At 42.5% G+C, this 18,335-nt stretch overlaps 1 protein-coding gene across 2 annotated transcripts in view; it reads right to left on the reverse strand.

Annotated features, from left to right (window-relative positions):
- Positions 1 to 3,438: 3,438 nt before the first annotated feature.
- The window catches only part of NPL (N-acetylneuraminate pyruvate lyase), a 137,515-nt gene continuing 122,618 nt past the window's right edge, over positions 3,439 to 18,335 (reverse strand). For both annotated transcript variants that reach the window (XM_085601736.1, XM_085601737.1), the window contains exons 7-12: positions 13,758 to 13,850; positions 12,901 to 13,067; positions 9,553 to 9,599; positions 8,643 to 8,727; positions 5,693 to 5,732; positions 3,439 to 4,072 (exon numbers count right to left, since the gene is read on the reverse strand). In XM_085601736.1, coding sequence (XP_085457862.1) covers positions 3,894 to 4,072; positions 5,693 to 5,732; positions 8,643 to 8,727; positions 9,553 to 9,599; positions 12,901 to 13,067; positions 13,758 to 13,850 — 611 coding nt within the window. In that variant the 3' untranslated portion in view covers positions 3,439 to 3,893. The remainder of the gene's footprint in view (positions 4,073 to 5,692; positions 5,733 to 8,642; positions 8,728 to 9,552; positions 9,600 to 12,900; positions 13,068 to 13,757; positions 13,851 to 18,335) is intronic.

Consider the following 18,335-nt stretch of genomic DNA (forward strand, 5'->3'; position numbering starts at 1 on the left):
TAGAGGGGTGCTGATGTCTGATTGGTTGTTACCAATTCTTGGGTTGTTTTACATAACGAAGTAGATAGGCTTCTAAGATATAGGCCCTAGGGCCTTTTTTCTTTGGGCCTACTACTACTACTAATTATTTTTTGGCACTACTTTTTTATCTACCGAGACTCCCGCCTCGGCGACGGGGAATGATTCAGGCATGTGAATCTATGAAAGATACCCCAATACTGGATAACTGCCGATTTCATTGTGACCGTAGTCCAGTGGCAATTGCTGTTGATGTCTATTGCTGTTTGCACATAGAGCTTGGAACTGAAACTGAGACTGCTTTAGTGACAAGGTAACTGTTCTACAATTCCTCACTGGCCCCCTTAACTGGCTCCCTGTAGGAGTTGGTCACCCAAAGTGGGCCAGAGTACCCAAACACAAGTTAGCAAGAGTTTTCCAAAGTTTCCACTTACCGCATTTGCCAATGGTTGTTTGCATTTCGCGTGAAAAGCTGGGATTTATTATTTGCTTTAATATTTATCTTTGGAACCCTCTGGAGGATTTTGTTTTGGTGTCTAAAAATTCATAAAAATAAAAGCTATTTTAATAAATTGGTGATTGATTTCTTTTGTGTAGCGTGACTTTCTCATTTAGTTGCTTGGGTACTTTTTCTTTGCTCTTGTTTCTTTGTTTAAGCCAGACTACTCGGAGCCACAGCTACACAGGGCTGAGCTGAGGTTTTACAAACAAACCTAACTGGACCCAAGGCGGTATTTAAGTGTATTACACAGTGAGGTCACACAGCCTCACCACATAATACACCACTCTCCTCAGATACGTTTTATGAATAATAACGTAATAACGTAAAACAGAGTTTGTTTTACGTTGCGTTTCCCCATCTTATTGACAAGTTAAACACATCAACCATTTCTTTTTATTCAATTTGAGATTAACTGGGAAGTACATTTGATAATTGGCTGACCTGTAAATTCTGAACTTTTCTTTCAAATTCACAATATTTCTGCACCCTTAAGTAAACAACGAATCAGTATTTGCTGAAATGTTACATTCAGATATCGTACATGTTGGACTTACAGAAGAGGAAACTTCAACTGTATGTAAGATAGTCAACTGTCATTAGTTTAGCGTTGGCAGAAAGAAAGCGAGGGATGATTATTTAAAAGATTGGAAACGTTTAAAATGACAATTTTGTAGATACTCACATAAATTTGCAAGGGAGTTTCTAGACAGTTTACACACCTAAACCTACTCCCAGAATGCAAAGGTTTTTCCAAAACCCGATTTTTATGTCGATCCCTGAGCCAGCGCGCAAGCGCTGCTCTGGGGTAGCTGAGCATGGGAGAGAAGCCACACCCACTTCCCCGCCCATTTTGTTTTTGGGTTGTGTCTGTCGTTCCTGAATGCTGCCTTCCGATTGGTTTATAGGCTTGTTAGTCCCTCCTTATGACGGGCATGTCGTCATTTGTATCCTTCCAAGGCTACTGGCCCCTTTACTTTGAGTGTTGCACGGTAACTATTTTCTCCTGTGCCTTCTCCCTCACCCCCCTCCCGCTGTCCGTGCGTTCACGCCCCCCGCACTCGCGTTGTTCGTGCCTTCTCACTCCCGTTTTTAATGCAATAGGCCTAGCATAAATGAGTCCTATTGCATTACAAATGCTTGTTTCAGAAGGTTTCTCAACAAGAAAAAATATTTTCCCTAGGGATGAAAAAATAAACAGCAAAATGTGCTAATGCACATTTCCGTCTTTCTTATTCAAATCAGTAAATATTGTAATAGAATTCAAAAAGTACCTGTCAGGTGTCTGTGAATCCCAAAAAGTTGGAATTCTATTCCAAGTGTAGAAGGAAATCTATGGGATTCCAATTCCAATTTTTGAAGCACAGTTTTTAAAAAGCACGCTTTTGAAAGAGAAAGACTGCTGCTCCCCTTATATTGGCATATGGAAGTGGGGTCACAGAGGAAGTCTATGGAGGCTTTCACACCTCAATGCTGAAATTGTTGATTTCTGGTCCCATTTAGAGTGTGCTACTAAAAGGCATATTAGACAAGTCTCCAGTCAGTGCCTAGCTGGACAGACTAGATTGTCTAGGGGTATATGGCTCTCAGTCTCCACCGGACACACCATCACTCAAGCCCTCATCACCAGCCGCTTGGACTACGACAATGCACTCTACGCAATAATTACCACACCTCCTGAAGAGACTGTAGACCATCCAGAACTCAGCGGCCAGACTTATCTTCAACATCCCCAGATGGACCCACATCACCACTCACCTGAAGAAACTCCACTGGCTCCCCGCCAGTAGAGATGTCAATTCATGATGCTGACCTACGCCTATAAAGCCCCGCACAACCTAGGACAAACTTACATCAACCACCCCCTGAGCATCCACCAACTATCCAGACTCCTGCGCTTCGCCTCCCTCTCCTTCACGCACACCCGCACATCCGTCAAAACAGTGGAGGATGCTCCTTTTCCTACCTCGCTACAAACTCCTGGAACAGCCTCCCTCTCCATCTCCAGACCACACCCTCTCTTCGGGTATTCAGGAGGGGACTCAAGACCTGCCTATTCAACTGATGCCATCCGTGCAGCTTGGCTCTCAGAGCCTGGATACCCTTGAGGGCGATTAGATGCTCATTATAAATCCTAATTGTATATAAGAGAACAAGATACCCCACTCTTAATACAGCTGGAGTACCCACCACATGTCCGCAGTATATGACATTTTTTCACACAAGTATTTGCAGGATCCTGTTCCATCGATGATCTTGAGTAACTTTACTTGAAAGATCTTCCTGAGCTCTATGCTCAGGTATCTTTAATATTACCTCAAAACTTGAGGCCTGATTCATATCACGAGTTCCATTATATCCAATGGAATATAATGAGACTCGTAATAAGGCGGACGGGATATCCGTCACGTTTGTGATGGAGTAACCCATCCACCAAACTCATAATCAGGCCCTAAGATTTTATCTCTTCAAAATAGAAGATTTCGAACGTTACATTTCTCAAAAAAAGAATTTCAAAGACCTATTACTTCATGCAAGTAAGCTTTTGTTAATGCAGACAACATTAATGACCCCACATAAAAAAGAGCCTAAAAGCATCACTTGGGCTTCATTAATGGGTTTTCATTCAGTGCATAAGAGAGGGAAGTCCCTGCTTCTAAACGCTGCCTCATTTATCATACATGGGAAGCAAGTCAGAAAGATAAAGTAAGTCAAAATAAAGTAATAGCACGCAATTTGGTAAGACAGATGATGCGGGTGGCTTGCACACTTTCAGAAACAACATTTTTTAAACAGTTCCAGAACTCAAGTACACGGTTCGCCAACACAAAGTGTGTTGTGTCATTCAGGCAGGTCTTTGGTTGCCAAGATCAATTACAAGCAAAAGAGTAAAAACACAGGACAGGTCACAACACTGTTCCTCCAGTTTAACTCGAGATTTATTCATGATCACCACCAAAATATGTGCAATAAAGCACAAGATTATACACCACGACAGACCCTCATCCACTGTTCCTATACCGCCATTTTGCTTCTCTCAGGGGGTGAAAGACCACGTTTTATTTCATCCTTGAACGATATTTAGATTCCCATTCCGTTCCTGAATGACTGGGGCCACAAGTGGTGAAGGACACTAAAGGACACTTGGGACAACTGATCTTTGATTACTTTATTAAAGTGTTAATGCGAGTGTTCTTCCTGGTAAGGTGCAGTTAAGAAAGAGAACAGCGTAGCTTCCTTTGACAGATCCTCCAGAGGACTGAATCGGCTGACAGCACCACAAGACAGTCCGGAAAGGAGCAGTCAAATAGCACACGACTTCTTGTTGCAAGGGGTCACCGTAAAATCTGCAGGCTGGTAACAGGCAGTCCAGGTCTCATGGAGTTGAGGAGGTTTTGGGGGCGTGAGGAGTCACGTACAGTCCCAGTGCCTTCATTTTATCTAGTGCGCTAGCAAGGTTGGCGGTCTCGTTTATCTGCAGTGGGAGCCGTGGAAGGCCCAGGTCAATGCCGGAGACTAAGGACATGATTCTTTTAAAGTCTGCTAAACCCAGACCTACAACAAGAAAGGATAAACGAAGACTCAATTTACAAAGTACAATAATACAATCGGTTGAAGAAATTATCCACCACATACTCTCAACATTCTCAATCTTGGTCTTGCATCAGGGAGACCATTGTAAAAGTGATGTATAATGATAGCCAGAAGTAGTTACAGAAACAACGTTGATTTACTCTCCTTAATTACAGGACCGCGCTACAGTAAATGAACACGCACTCCATCAAGCGACATCCTCTTATTTCAAGCCTTAGCAACTCTGCAGTATACAGTGCACTCACTCACACTACAGTGTACCGCATCACAGCTTACATTACAACAAATGAAGAAAGAGGTACACCTGCGATACCAACACAAGAAAGATACCTTACCAATGACAAGTCACTACACACATAATAGTATGCTACTCAGCAACACATGTCCGGAACGACACAAGACAATGCAGGGACACACTATACACAAAGGACAGCGTGTTCCACCTTAAAGGGAGACTGGAGCAACACTCGTCACGCCAAGAATTGTAAAAAAAACACGAACGAAAAACACAGCGCAAGAGCTCAGCTGATCACCAATGCACTGCAGTCTTTGTGGTGGGTGGACGGTGAGATTGAAATCCATCATTTCACATCTTGAAGCGAGATGGCCCTGAGGCATAGCCAAATCTTAAACATACGGATGGTGAGGCAGCTCAACAAAGTAGGCTTTTTAAGGGGGAGGGGTATTGGGAGGCAAGAACATGAACTGACCTGTGTAGATTTGAACTAGAAACCCCCACCACCCCCAAGCTGCAGGACCTGAGATGCAACATACATTATAAGTATGCACTTTCTGCTCACTGAGGAACGCATTGTTCTCTTAATCTTTTCTTGAACAGATGCATCACTGACTAGATCCTGTCAGAGAAAATTAGGAACTTAAAGCCTCCTTGGCAGTCGAAGACAAAAGGAAGTAGGATTTTAATGGCAAAGGGATCCACGGACACCTGCTAGAGTTTCTGATGGGTTGAAAGATAAGCTAAATACAATTTGGTCTAGTGGTGGTTTTAAATGTTAGATTTACCTGGCAAGGACTGAACAGGCCTGTAGATAGTGTGGGAATGCGGCACTGGATGTTCTTATCCATGTGACATTTTATTGGAGGGAACAAAACTATCAAGATTTAGGACAAGTCAACAGTGCAATGCACCGTCCGTTCTACCAAACTCAACATACTTTAAACTTGTGTAAGTTTGAATCCATTTTTATGAAATGTAAATATTCTATTATGAAGAAGGATGGCACCCTCAGGTTTTAAGTAACTTTTGGAAGTGTAAATACAAATTAATGTACGTGCACCATTTGCTAAAAGAGAGGGATAGAAGCAAACTTCTGGCTATAGTTAAGGAGTAGAAGGGACCTCTAGACTAAAAAATAGTGATCCAGCCAAGCCATGGTTAGCGAGTAGTTGTGTAGGCACCCACCCTCACTAACAGAATAGTGTACGGAGGCTTCTGTTCTGTAGACAAGGAGTAGCAGTGTACTGCTGCTGCATAGGAGGGGGTTTGGTGGAAGGGGAGATAGTAATTAAAGTGGCAGAGTGGGTAACTGCGGTGGCGAAAAGGCATGCACAACTTCTTACCTTGGTGGAATAAGTAGCTTATGAACTCCTGAATCAGGAACTAGGAAAGAAGGAGACACGTGGTTACCACAAATCCAAAAACAGGAGTAGACGCCTTACCACTCCAAGACAGCCATCTCTCAGTCTCACTCATCTCTTCTTCAACCTTCATTTCAATATCTATGTTCTTTCTACATCTAACTCACCTGGCTGCTATCAGTCTGTATTCCAATTTAGCAAGTTTTACTTCCTCTACTACCCCTCCTTCACTCACATCCATCTTCCTTTTACCTTCACATTCCTCCTGTATCTCCCTAAATGTACAAGGCAGTTTGCAAAGAGTTTTGAGGAGGGGAGGACCAGAGTTAGAATCCTTTGTCTCCCACTCTTTATACCTCTGCTATTCCCTCCATTTATGGCGCCCCCAATCAAAGTTTCTGCCTTTTTTGTTTCTCTTTTTATCTCTCCAGTGTTCACCTCCCATTTTTTCATTGATCTTACTCACGCTCTCCTCTTTTTGTATAACCATTCATCCTTTGTGTCTCAATTACATTATTTCTCCCTGTTTTGGTACGGTCCCTCCATTTTGCCTGTCCTAAGTTCCCCCTCCCAAGAGAGGAAAAAGCTTATCACCACCTTATTTCTGACTCCATATGGTGAGCTAAAAGTCTCATCCATATTTTGGAAAAGCTGTGTGTTTCGACCTATGAATTGTTTTCTTTTTAGTAATGTCTTTCTCCAGAGAACTCCGCAATCACGCCGGTCCATTTTAGTTGCTTCATTAGGTCTCACCTGACCCAGTGCATGCGCTGGTCTGGCGAGACTTATTGAGAGGGCTCAAAAAAGTGCTACCAGGCCAGCGTAGAGCTACAGTGCATGTGCGCGTGCCTCGCTTGACCGCGATTACTTACACTTTCGCGGCCGCACGTCCGCTTTGATGTTTGATCACGATCACTTTCACGGCCGCAGGACCGCTTGGCATAGCCAATAGGTCTCGCTTTTGGGACCTTACAAGTATTTAGTTATGCAACTGTTGCATGGCTAAACACTTATAAGGTCCCAAAGGCGAGACCTATTGGCTATACCAATGCTTGTTTTTACTTTCCTATTGATCATCAGAACTGTGCTGTAATGACTAGTGGCGGTAAGCTACTAACATGTTTCCCCCCGCGTTTAGATGGAGGGTGGCTACAGCCCCATCATCCCAGGCTGTAACTAGTTCAGGAGAACAGCCAATGTTCCCTGTGATCTTGTGGGGGAAAGACCAGCGAGCAGGTATCCCTGCTCAGGAAGCCCCTCGCTGAAACTGGTTGGAAGTCCTTTCTCTGGGGACCTGAAGAACTTCGAGGACACGGGGACTAACACTGTCCGGCTAGTGTTGTTTTCGACTGGTGTCTCAGGGCCACAATACTGGTGCACTACAACTCGAGCAGTGAAGACTTACTCCTGAAGGTTGAGAGCTTAGAGTCAGTGTGACACAATATATAACAACTAATGGCTTTAGGGCCAAAGTTACTGGCTGGTTCCAAATGAAATCCAATTAATCCGTTGTGAACACACTTTGCGCTTGTGGTCGGCGGAAGAAGCGCTCTTCAGAAGGCTGGAAGTGTTTGCCCATCCTATCCGTGTCAGCAGGATAGATTGATTGACATGGTAGGGCCTGGGCTGATGCGTCCAATGCTGCTGGGTGAGTATGTACAGCTTTGCTTGGAGATTTACCCCCAAAACGAACAGGACTGCAGCCCCTAAAGCCTCTGGAATAACCTGGGGTTATTTTTCATAAAAATATATTCTCTCACTGGGGAAGGGAGGACCTTTCATTATCTGGAAGTGAGAATGGCCCCAAAGAACTCGGTCCGCCTATGGGTAACGAGGGTCAAATGCTGCAATCAGCAAATGGCCTGGACCCTTACTGCTACTGTAGAAACACCTCTACCTCAGACAAGAGGAACTTAAAAGAACAGTCTTGAGAAAAAAGAGCCGTTACAGAACTACTGCCCATCAGAGAAACAGATTCCATTCCACACCAATGGCTGGAAAAGGTAGAGAAGAAGGGGGTCTCCATATATGGTGCACAGTTGTGTCCATGGTGTTGGCCACGCATTGCTTTACTTTCACACTTTCAGAAGCAGTTTCCTTTTCTGCCACAAGGTATATCTGTCCCTTATAATTGAGAATAGGAGATGGCGAGGTTGACGAGTTACCAGTTAGATGGGGTCGAAACTGCTTTAAATGGGCAGGTATTGCATATCTGCACTTCTTTAATTTGGAAGGGATAGTACCGGCACTTCTCAGCACTGTTCCAATGCTTTTAATGTGAAAGTACCAGCACTTCTCAACAGCAAACGGGTACTCTGGGACAAAGAGTACCTGCACTTTTAGATTTCCATTTCAAGCACTGGGTTGAAATTAGCTCGTAAGAAAGTCTTGGTCCTGTATGCACGCCATAACCGATTTTTGCAATGCTCTAGCGTTGGGACAGAAGTCTTCTGGATGGCTTTGTAAAACTGCGACACGCTGTCCAGTTGGTTTTCCTGTGTATGCAATATTGTCATCCACCAGCAGACCAAAGCATGTAGAGCGAGTGTGAATTCTGATCTCCCATACCAGACCTTGACATGATTGATGCTTTGCCTCTGTACTTGAGAAATTGTTTTCGATCCAACTATTTGGATTGTTGTCTGAAAATTAAGTCCGCGAGGGAGCAGGCCATGCACGGGGCTTTTCATTGAGCGTGTGAACAGCATCATTCTACCTGGGGGGCGGGAGGTTGAGCACCAGAATCCTCACAGTAGCCCTCGATCCCTCCCATGACCAGAACAGGTGGGGTAGGACTAGGTCTCACCGCTCTGTTCTTCTCAGTGTCTCTTCCTCAATTCCCCTTCCTTTTCTTTTCCATGACGCTGGATATTAAATTAGGAGATCTTGAACTAACTTTGTCAACACAAGAACACAAGTTCTATTGAAGTACCTGTTTGTCCTGAGCACTGCGGAGGTCTCCCTTCTGGAAGTCGGACAGCATTGCACCGACACCTTTCCCCAGGAAGTTGTAAGTGCTGTTATGGTATGGCGGCAGGAAAAATAAGAGATGCAGTAAGCCTTCAAAAAGGAGAATTCTGCATGCAAGTGCCTCATTTCTCATAGACAAAAGTCCACTTCTAGTTCCACACAGGGAAAGGGAGACTCCTTCTCACAGGGCAGACACAGGCAACGTTAGTCTCATTCATTCAGAAATTAAAAGAGCAGATAAGAGTGCGTCTGTCTCCCAAGGCAGTGACAGCACACCAGAGCGTCACACTCCAGAAATGCATAACAGGAAAAGCTTTATTCTAACAGCACACTGGCTTACACATAGGATCTCATTCTCTGAGAAGAGGGATAAAACGAGAATAACAGAATCATTCCTACAGAGCAGATATACAACTGGAAATTGGAGCTCAGTGTTGTAGACCAACCCAGCAACACAAGCAAACACGAAAATGACCTCCTCAGTCTCACAAAGCAGAGGTACATATGGAATTGGTCTAATTCTCATAGGGGTAAAAACATACAAGGAAAACATCTGATCACCAAGACTAAACACACACATACACAAAATCCTCGCATTTTTGTCACAAAGAAGACACATAAAATACCAAAGCATCTCTTTTGACAGAAAACAGACAGGAAGACATAAAAAAGAGAGCATCTATTGCCACAGAAAGGAGAAGCACAAGGAACTGGATCTCCTCAGAGGTAGAACATCAGTCAATCACATCTGTTGTAGTTTGGACACTGTCATACAAATCAAGTTTCCACAATTTTGTTTAAACTTCTAACTATTCAGTCATTACATCATCATCACAACGTCATTTAAATCAAACTAATGAAATTTGCCTTACCTTCCAACAGCTCCATTTGCTCGCAATACCACAGCGCTGAGAAGTTGCTAATTAAAATGAAAATAAAGTGTTACTCTTACAGTCTTACTTGCTGAGAGAAATAAAAGTTCATCATGCAGATCACTCATCACTATAAAACTAGAGTGCTGCAAGGGCAGATTAGCTGTCAATAGCATTTGGAACCCTAGGTGTAAAAGCTCTCTTGTTTAAATCTACCTGTGCATGGGTATGGCCCTGATGCTTGGAGGGTCAAAGGCATTTTCATGCATTACATGAGGGTCACATTTAGCCGTTTAGTGCCCCTAAAACCACTGCCTTGAGAAAAACTGGGGAGAGTGGATTAAGGATCCCTACATCTCATGCATTCCAATTACCTGGACTGTGTGCCTCCTGGCAGCCACCTTTCTTTTAACTCTATGAAAATAAAGATTCTCACATACCCTTAGACCTCTCACACTGCCATGCTTTCACTTTCTGAGCAGCTGCAACAGTGACCGACAGTCACTCACATTGTTTCAGAGATCAGCTTCGTCAGAGTCATTTAAATCCTTGATTTTGATTTTTGAAATGGAGTTGGCTGAAATAATGCTGCTCTACATAAAAGTTGGTGTGTAGAACATGACAAGACCCCAGTCTCTTGTCAGAAAAAGCCTTAATATTAGCAATGTTTGCCCATTAAAATACTGCATTTAAATGTTCTGATATCTTGAGGCACAGTTCTTTAATAGATTTACAATAATCTTTTTATAGCTTGATAATAAAAAGTTACTACACCTTGCTTCCGTTCAAATGGGACTCTGATAAAGTAATATTTGGGATCACTTTGTCTAGAATTGTACAACCCATAATTAGTACCAAATTGTGTTTTCCACAGTGGGCTTTGATTTTTCACATTTGATGAAATATCACCTTACATAGAATATACACCTTATTAGAAGGTCAGCATTATCTTTCAAATTCTACATCTGAAACCAAAAGAAGGGTTCACTTTAAAATAAAAAACAAAAACGAATAATATACACTGGTCTTGAATTATCATTCTTTTTATAAAGGTTTTTTTTCCTTGCTTGAACACACTCAAAGCCTTTATCGGTCACCTAGACCCTCAAGAAGGCACAATCTTTACTTATACACAAATAGAAGGAAAAAACTAACTGAACTTGATTAGCAAATAGTGGGCTACCATCAGCTACTTACTTTGTGTATAACCCTGCACAATACATACCACCTACCAATTGCTGAACATGCAAAATATAACCCGCTAAAACAATGCCTTTCTGTAGTTCTATCAGCTACAATATCAGAAGATCTTTCTTATGGCAAACTAACAAATTTGAGTGACTCAAGTTTCATAGTTTATAAGTTAATGATAAATAATGGTCTTCCTTTATTGTACAAAGAGAAATGATCGGGAAAATGATGTCATCTACTCCATCTTCTAAACACCTGTTGTACAAATCTAAAGAGGAGCATCAATAGGCAAACAATATACACCCAAAAACAAACGAGAGCCTGATGGCCACCAAGTAAAATGGACAAGCTGGATCTTTCAATGTCAACAATGATTTTAAATGGAGGATTACAAATGCCGTATGTGTGGGGAAATGTAAAAAAAAAAAAAAAAAAAAATTGATTATGATTCGAATGGTTAAAAAAAGAACAATCTTTGAGACTTACAAATGTGCCTCATCCATCAAAATATCATCCTTGATTTAGGAAGAGGCCGATCGACATTTAGGAAATGCTTCCTAAAATGGGTGACAGCATCAATACTTTCCATTAAATATTGACCCGTTATTTGGATCTACTTGAATGAAGCATGAATTAATTACACCATTTTTCTTGATAATCTGAGCGAAGATGTTTTAGAACATTTAAATCGTCAGCAATTTTAGTACGACTTACTAAACTTACTTCTCACTTACAGTGCACACTGTTTGATTAGAGAACAGCTTTGTCACCTACAGTTACTACTATTTTCAGTTTCCCTTTAGTAATATTGTGCAGGCTTAAAATGCAGTTTCTCAAATAATCAAAGTTTGTTTTACAATATTTAAATTTTGTTTTGTTTGTTAGATTAAAGTGTTTAATATGCATTATCTTAAAACATTCCTTGGACAGACACTCCTACATTCTGCAATAATAATTTTTAAACATAATATGGGTCTCCATCATTGTCACTTTTGTTGTGGTGAACAAAATATTAGGAGCTACGAATAATATATATTAGAATATGCCTAACAAAAGGCAGAGTCAAGATATCAGAAGAATCACTCACCTTACAAAAAATATTTAAGTGAAAAATATATGGATGCTTTTGGTTTCTTCATATATTTAGAAAGCTTTGAAAGGATAAGTTTAACCTTTTTATGAGAAATTATACATAAGAAGAGAGTAAAAGCAATTCTTTCACAACTGGATACCACCCAACTACGCATATCCACCAACCAGAATAAACCTTAATCTACACCAGCTGGAGAATTTACCTTTACATTGAGAAACACAGGAATCAAGTTTCTCATTCTTCTTTTGTACTCGAAGACACTCCACTTGATGATACTCCAATCTACTTCACCCTACTTTACTCAAACACTCTACTCTAGGACAGTCTACAACACCCTAATCCACTGTACAACACACCAGTCTACTGTACAACTCACCGTTCCAGTCTACTTGACTCCACTATATGAGACTGCCACTACACAATAGAACACTTTACTACACTGTATGATACACCACTCCACTCTATTCTATTCCACTCAACAATACTCGACTCTACAACAATAGATTTTACAACACTTACATACATAGTTCTTATTCAATGGCTGTTTATGCAGCATTTATAGCATGGTTCTTGGCGTTATATGGTTTAAAAGTAGTGGTAATTTACCGTGCACTGCCAAGATTGCTCCCACTTTTCCCACTGGACATGCCACACCAGGACTGCATTCCACCCTCTTGCCCTACAGACGTTCCAAGACCCAAGGTTACGCACACTCATCCCACACGCATTCAACAGCAGAGAAACACAGTACATATCGGAGGTACCCGTCGCCCTTATTATGTGGAGTCCCTTGTAAGGCCATCCTTTTTACTCTGCCCGACCACCTAGTAAGGAAGGTGCACAGGTGCTCCTATTACCCAGCAATGACAACCCCAAGACATTCCTGATCATAAAACATTCAGATGTGACATATACGTGTGTGTTTATTTGTTTTCATTTGATCCTTTTTTTATTTTGGTTCATGTAGAGTTTGGTTGGAGTTACAATTACCCTAAAAGAAAAATTGAGTCAAATCATAGTTAATTATTTTATCAGTTAGAAAACAGAAGGGGAGCATCTTTTACCTCATCCACTCCATAGAAGAAGGAAAGTTCCTGGCCATATCGATGTATACACTGTCCGAAGTCCAAGAGGTCAAGGCCAGTGAACTTAACGCCCCGGAAGTTCGGATTTAAAAAACGTTTGTTTGTGCTGCGTTTTTTCATCTCATCCAAAATATCTTCCACGCGGACTGTCGGGGAACAAAACCAAAAATACAGAGCTCCTTTGGGCTTGCCTATTATCAGTATCAAACTTGCAAGAGCGTACGCACCCCAAACAGTCTCCCTCTCCCTCTCCAGTACGCTCCTATAGCCCCATATCAGGACCCACTTAGCAAAGGAACCACAACAGAGTTCCCTGGCTTGCCCCTAAAAGCCTCAACTCTGCCAGGGACATCCCATCACAAGTACCAACCTTTTTAATGACACACCAGCCAATATTCCAGTCCGCTGAGGCAATTCCAGAGGAGAACTACCTGGCACCAGGGGAGAAACGTGGGGTCCGACACAAACGTCCCAAATTATCCAGTCTGCCAGTTGCAGCGGTGCTGAAGCCATGGCCTGCTGCAGTCACCCTGCAGAACCACTGGCCTGATACTTGCCAGCACGTGGTCTCAGCCTGGCACTGATGCCCAACATAATGCCTTGACCCAAATCTCAAACCTAACACAAAGCTTCAGAGTCTGTCATGCACCAGCTGAGGCCCAAGACTGTTACTAACCCCAGGTCCCAAGTACTTAGCATTCGTTTGCTACCCCAACCAATCCCTTATCCCTGCATTCACATCCAACCGTGTGGTAAACTAGATCCATCTCAGAAGTTCTCAGACAACCATCCGTGCTGTTTTCACTTCTGGGCACCCCCTCAGATGCAATGCTTACAGTTCAATCCAGTGAGGCTTGGGATGTGGTAGTAGTAAAAAGGAACTTCGGGGACAGCCGATGCCACTTCATTCAAGTAAGCGACGAGTGCACCTGCAAGAATTATTGAAAGTCATCAGGGAAAATCATGATCTTTTGTTATCCTTCTTAACTTTGTGTTTAAGATAAACTCCATTCACAAAAACCTCCCAAGTGTGAATGATTCCAACATATTAGATTAGTATTCACTTGTCTAGTACCAGCTCTACTGCCAGGGTCGCTCCTGGGCTCATGAGATCACTTACTGTCCAGCAGCGGCCACTTAAGACAATCCTACACTTGTCTACACCTTGAACCTGCTTCCTTAAAAAAACAAAAGGTCAGGCTCTGGCATTTGGCGGGTGAAAGTGCTTTTCAATGATCTATCTTCCTCTTGGCCATTTCTGAAGGCTCCAGTTGAGCTTGGTCTGGTTAACTCTATGCTTATTGTAGCCTGAGTGTATTAACTTTGCGCCCCCTCCTACCAGTCATATTCCCACGTTCCCAAAAACTCCCCAGAAGCATTATTTATGCCCCCAATAATTCCATGAAATAATTTCGGCATCAGAACAGGTTTTAGCCGAACTACTACTGGTGTCCCTGAAGCTGTAAATATCTGCATTTGAAACAAGCATTTACAATGCACTAGGTCTCGCAACTGCGAGTTTTGGAGCTATTGGCATTGTAAATGGCAAAGCCTTTTAAAAAAAATTAAAAGGCATGGCCATTTACAATACCAAAAGCAGCACCTATTGCATTGCAGAGTGCAGTGTCCCTGAAGCGGGCGCTGCACTCATGACTAAAGTTCATTTAAAAAAAATAAACCCAAGCGCGGTGTCCCTGAAGCGGGCGCCGCGCTCTGCATTAAATTAAAAACAATTATAATAATAATATTAAACTGAGCAGGGTGTCCCTGAAGCTGGCGCCGCACTCCGTATTAAAGTTTGAAATAAAAAAAAAAATAAATGAAAACTAAATGGAAATTAGGTTAGGAAGCGGCCGCCATTACCGAAGCTATATATTTGAAAAGACACAAGGGTACCCAGAAGAGGTAAACAAGGACCTTGGGTAATTAGGTTTTTAAACAATAAACAGTGGTCCTTAGAAGGAGGGGAAGGTACAATTGGGATAAATATAGTCCAGAATCGAAACTATATTATGGGATGTCCAGCCGGACAAACCTATTTATTTCTACAATGTAATAATCACATACAATATACGTACTATTGTGGGACACAGTCCTGTATCCTTTGGGGGAAAAAAACAGACAATACATGTAAAACAATTACATACAAGGGGGCATTTCAGGCAAGACGGAGAGAGCTTATATGCAAATCCAATGTTAGAAGCTTTTTTGTAACAGCACATGCACTTTAACACAATGGCTTAATGTGCACGTTGTTAGCTTGGGTCGACGACGTTTCGATCCAGTCTTAGAATACTAGGATCATCATCAGGACAAAATAAAATTGCTGGCCTAAGCATAAGAAATTGCCTGTGAAAGTAAAGGAAAGAGGGTTGATATAGAGAGGGGAGATTCAAAAATGATTTAATTAAGCATGCCGAACAGTAAGCATGCGACTGGTGATGAAAAGAGACACTGAGGAGAGTGCTATTGGAGAATTGCGACGAACCCGTGATACAAATCAGTCGCGAGGAGGGAACTAACATGCAAGGGAGAAGGTGGTGGAATTGCGGGCGTGAATCAACGAGCAAGTGCCGCGGGGCTCGAGGAACGAAATGTGACCGACCAATCGAAGGAAGTTGAGCTACTGACATGCTTGGAAATAGACAGACGGTTATTTCGAATTTGATGATAAAGAAAGTATCGTGCGTGGACTGAGTAAGGACTGAGGGCGATGTGAAGTAAATTTCTGAAACATAAGGTGACTACATAGAACGACGTGAACCGGTGATCGCGTCTATATACATAGTGAAAGATTTGCGGCGTGCTTGTGAGACCTAAGAAACAGTTCACAAAGTTAATTAAAAGCTCACCCACTGGAAGCGGGAAATTGGTCAGAGGAGGCAGGGTACGGAGACCGCGTGAACAGCTAATTTAAGCTGAGCACAAACAAGGGTACAACCAGGGAAGATGACCTAGGGAATAAACAATCAGACATAACTACAATGAAGTGGGAGGGGAGAAGATAGAAATTAATAAGGAAGGGGGAATGGTTACCTGTATGAACATAGGCTGGGAATACTTGTCCAAAGGTTGGTAATCCAGGGGAAGCTCGCTGGCAATGCAGGAGAGCGTAGCCACGCCAGGGATATCGGTGCCGGAGAGGAAATCCAATCGAATGGGCGGCACGGAGGCAAGGCAATTGGGCGGTACCGGGCTAGGGGTTCCGGTGCGGGGGAAGGAATTCCACCGGTTTGTTCAGGGCAGGGTGACAATTAACTTTGTGAACTGTTTCTTAGGTCTCACAAGCATGCCGCAAATCTTTCACTATGTATATAGACGCGATCACCGGTTCACGTCGTTCTATGTAGTCACCTTATGTTTCAGATATTTACTTCACATCGCCCTCAGTCCTTACTCAGTCCACGCACGATACTTTCTTTATCATCAAATTCGAAATAACCGTCTGTCTATTTCCAAGCAGGTCAGTAGCTCAACTTCCTTCGATTGGTCGGTCACATTTCGTTCCTCGAGCCCCGCGGCACTTGCTCGTTGATTCACGCCCGCAATTCCACCACCTTCTCCCTTGCATGTTAGTTCTCTCCTCGCGACTGATTTGTATCCCGGGTTTGTCGCAATTCTCCAATAGCACTCTCCTCAGGGTCTCTTTTCATCACCAGTCGCATGCTTACTGTTCGGCATGCTTAATTAAATCATTTTCGAATCTCCACTCTCTCTATATCAACCCTCTTTCCTTTACTTTCACAGGCAATTTCTTATGCTCAGGCCAGCAATTTTATTTTTTCCTGATGATGATCCTAGTATTCTAAGACAGGATCGAAACGTCGTCGACCCAAGCTAACAACGTGCACATTAAGCCATTGTGTTAAAAAAGTGCATATGCTGTTACAAAAAAGCTTCTAACATTGGATTTGCATATAAGCTCTCTCCGTCTTGCCTGAAATGCCCCCTTGTATGTAATTGTTTTACATGTATTGTCTGTTTTTTTCCCCCAAAGGATACAGGACTGTGTCCCACAATAGTATGTATATTGTATATGTGATTATTACATTGTAGAAATAAATAGGTTTGTCCGGCTGGACATCCCATAATATAGTTTCGATTCTGGACTATATTTATCCCAATTGTACCTTCCCCTCCTTCTAAGGACCACTGTTTCTTGTTTAAAAGCCATTACCAAAGCTGGCACCCCATGCAAGCTGTGTCCCTTAATGAAGTAAATAGTTCTCGGAGCTGGTAATGAAAGCTCCCGAGTTAGCATACAGTAAAGGATGGAGTCCTCATGGGTGGTAACAAATGGAGACAAGACAGTAACAAGGAGGGACTAACAAGCCTCATAATGAATCAGAAGCCAACATTTATGAAGGACAATTACACCAGCCAATGAAAAGTATGGGCGGAGTGCGTGAGGCTTACACAGCATACTCTATTACTGCATGCCTCACAGAGCAAGCAGCGAATGCACGCTGTCGCTAGGTTCGACCTAAAAAGGCAACGTCACCAGATCATTCCATGTCAGGGGCCTTTACCGAATAATAAAGCAATGCATTCTGGGAGTGAGATGCACCTTCCTTGACTTCATGTGAACCAACTTATCTTTGAAAGTAGGAAGTGTAGGGTTTGACACAGGATCTCTTTGGACATGAAGCTGATTGGTTGTTTGAAAAAGTAGCACAGACACTGCACTCTTCCAGTCTTTGGCTCCAGTGATGGGAATCCCACCAATGAGGACGGTATGCAAATTGCTCTACAAGTATTTCTTTGCAACTTAGAAATAGAGATCCTGGGCTAAATTCAGATGTGTTACCAAACAAGTGTTCTGCACCCGACAGCCAGTTAATCCAAGGAGTTAAAAGCTCACTGCTGACATCAGCGTATCACGAGCCAGTCTTGGCAAGACACGCTCAGCCTTCCAAGGATTGCAAACTCAGAGTTAGTTCAGAATCAGCGACCCACAGCTGAAAACTGCTCCGCAACCCTTCGCTGAACCCTCGTGCACTGAATACCATGAATTCAGTAATAACCCAACAGATTTATGCACAAGGTGGAAGACGGTCTGCTGCTGTGCGATCAGCAACTCGTAAACAGTGAGAGCTAATTACACAGAATGTGGAAAAAAATAGATTTCTAGTCACAGGCTTCTTTTTCTGAGCCATAGAAAGTCGCTATATTAGCTCCCTTTTTATAACCTACTTTGAAAAAGTTCGGCACTGCAGTTGGATCCAATTCAAATTGTTTAAAAAATAAATCATGTCAAATAAATTGAAATCAAGGTGGAAATTGAAAACATCCTCTAGACCTCTGCACTGGGCTCCTGTGTCCGAATAGGCAATAACACTGCTAAAGGAACACTGATTAAATCACCCAGAAACAAACAATGAAATGCGGAGACTCATGATAATATGCACCGGAGT

The sequence above is a fragment of the Triturus cristatus genome, chromosome 4_2 (assembly GCF_964204655.1).
Source record: "Triturus cristatus chromosome 4_2, aTriCri1.1, whole genome shotgun sequence".
In the NCBI taxonomy this organism is placed as follows: Eukaryota; Metazoa; Chordata; class Amphibia; order Caudata; family Salamandridae; genus Triturus; species Triturus cristatus.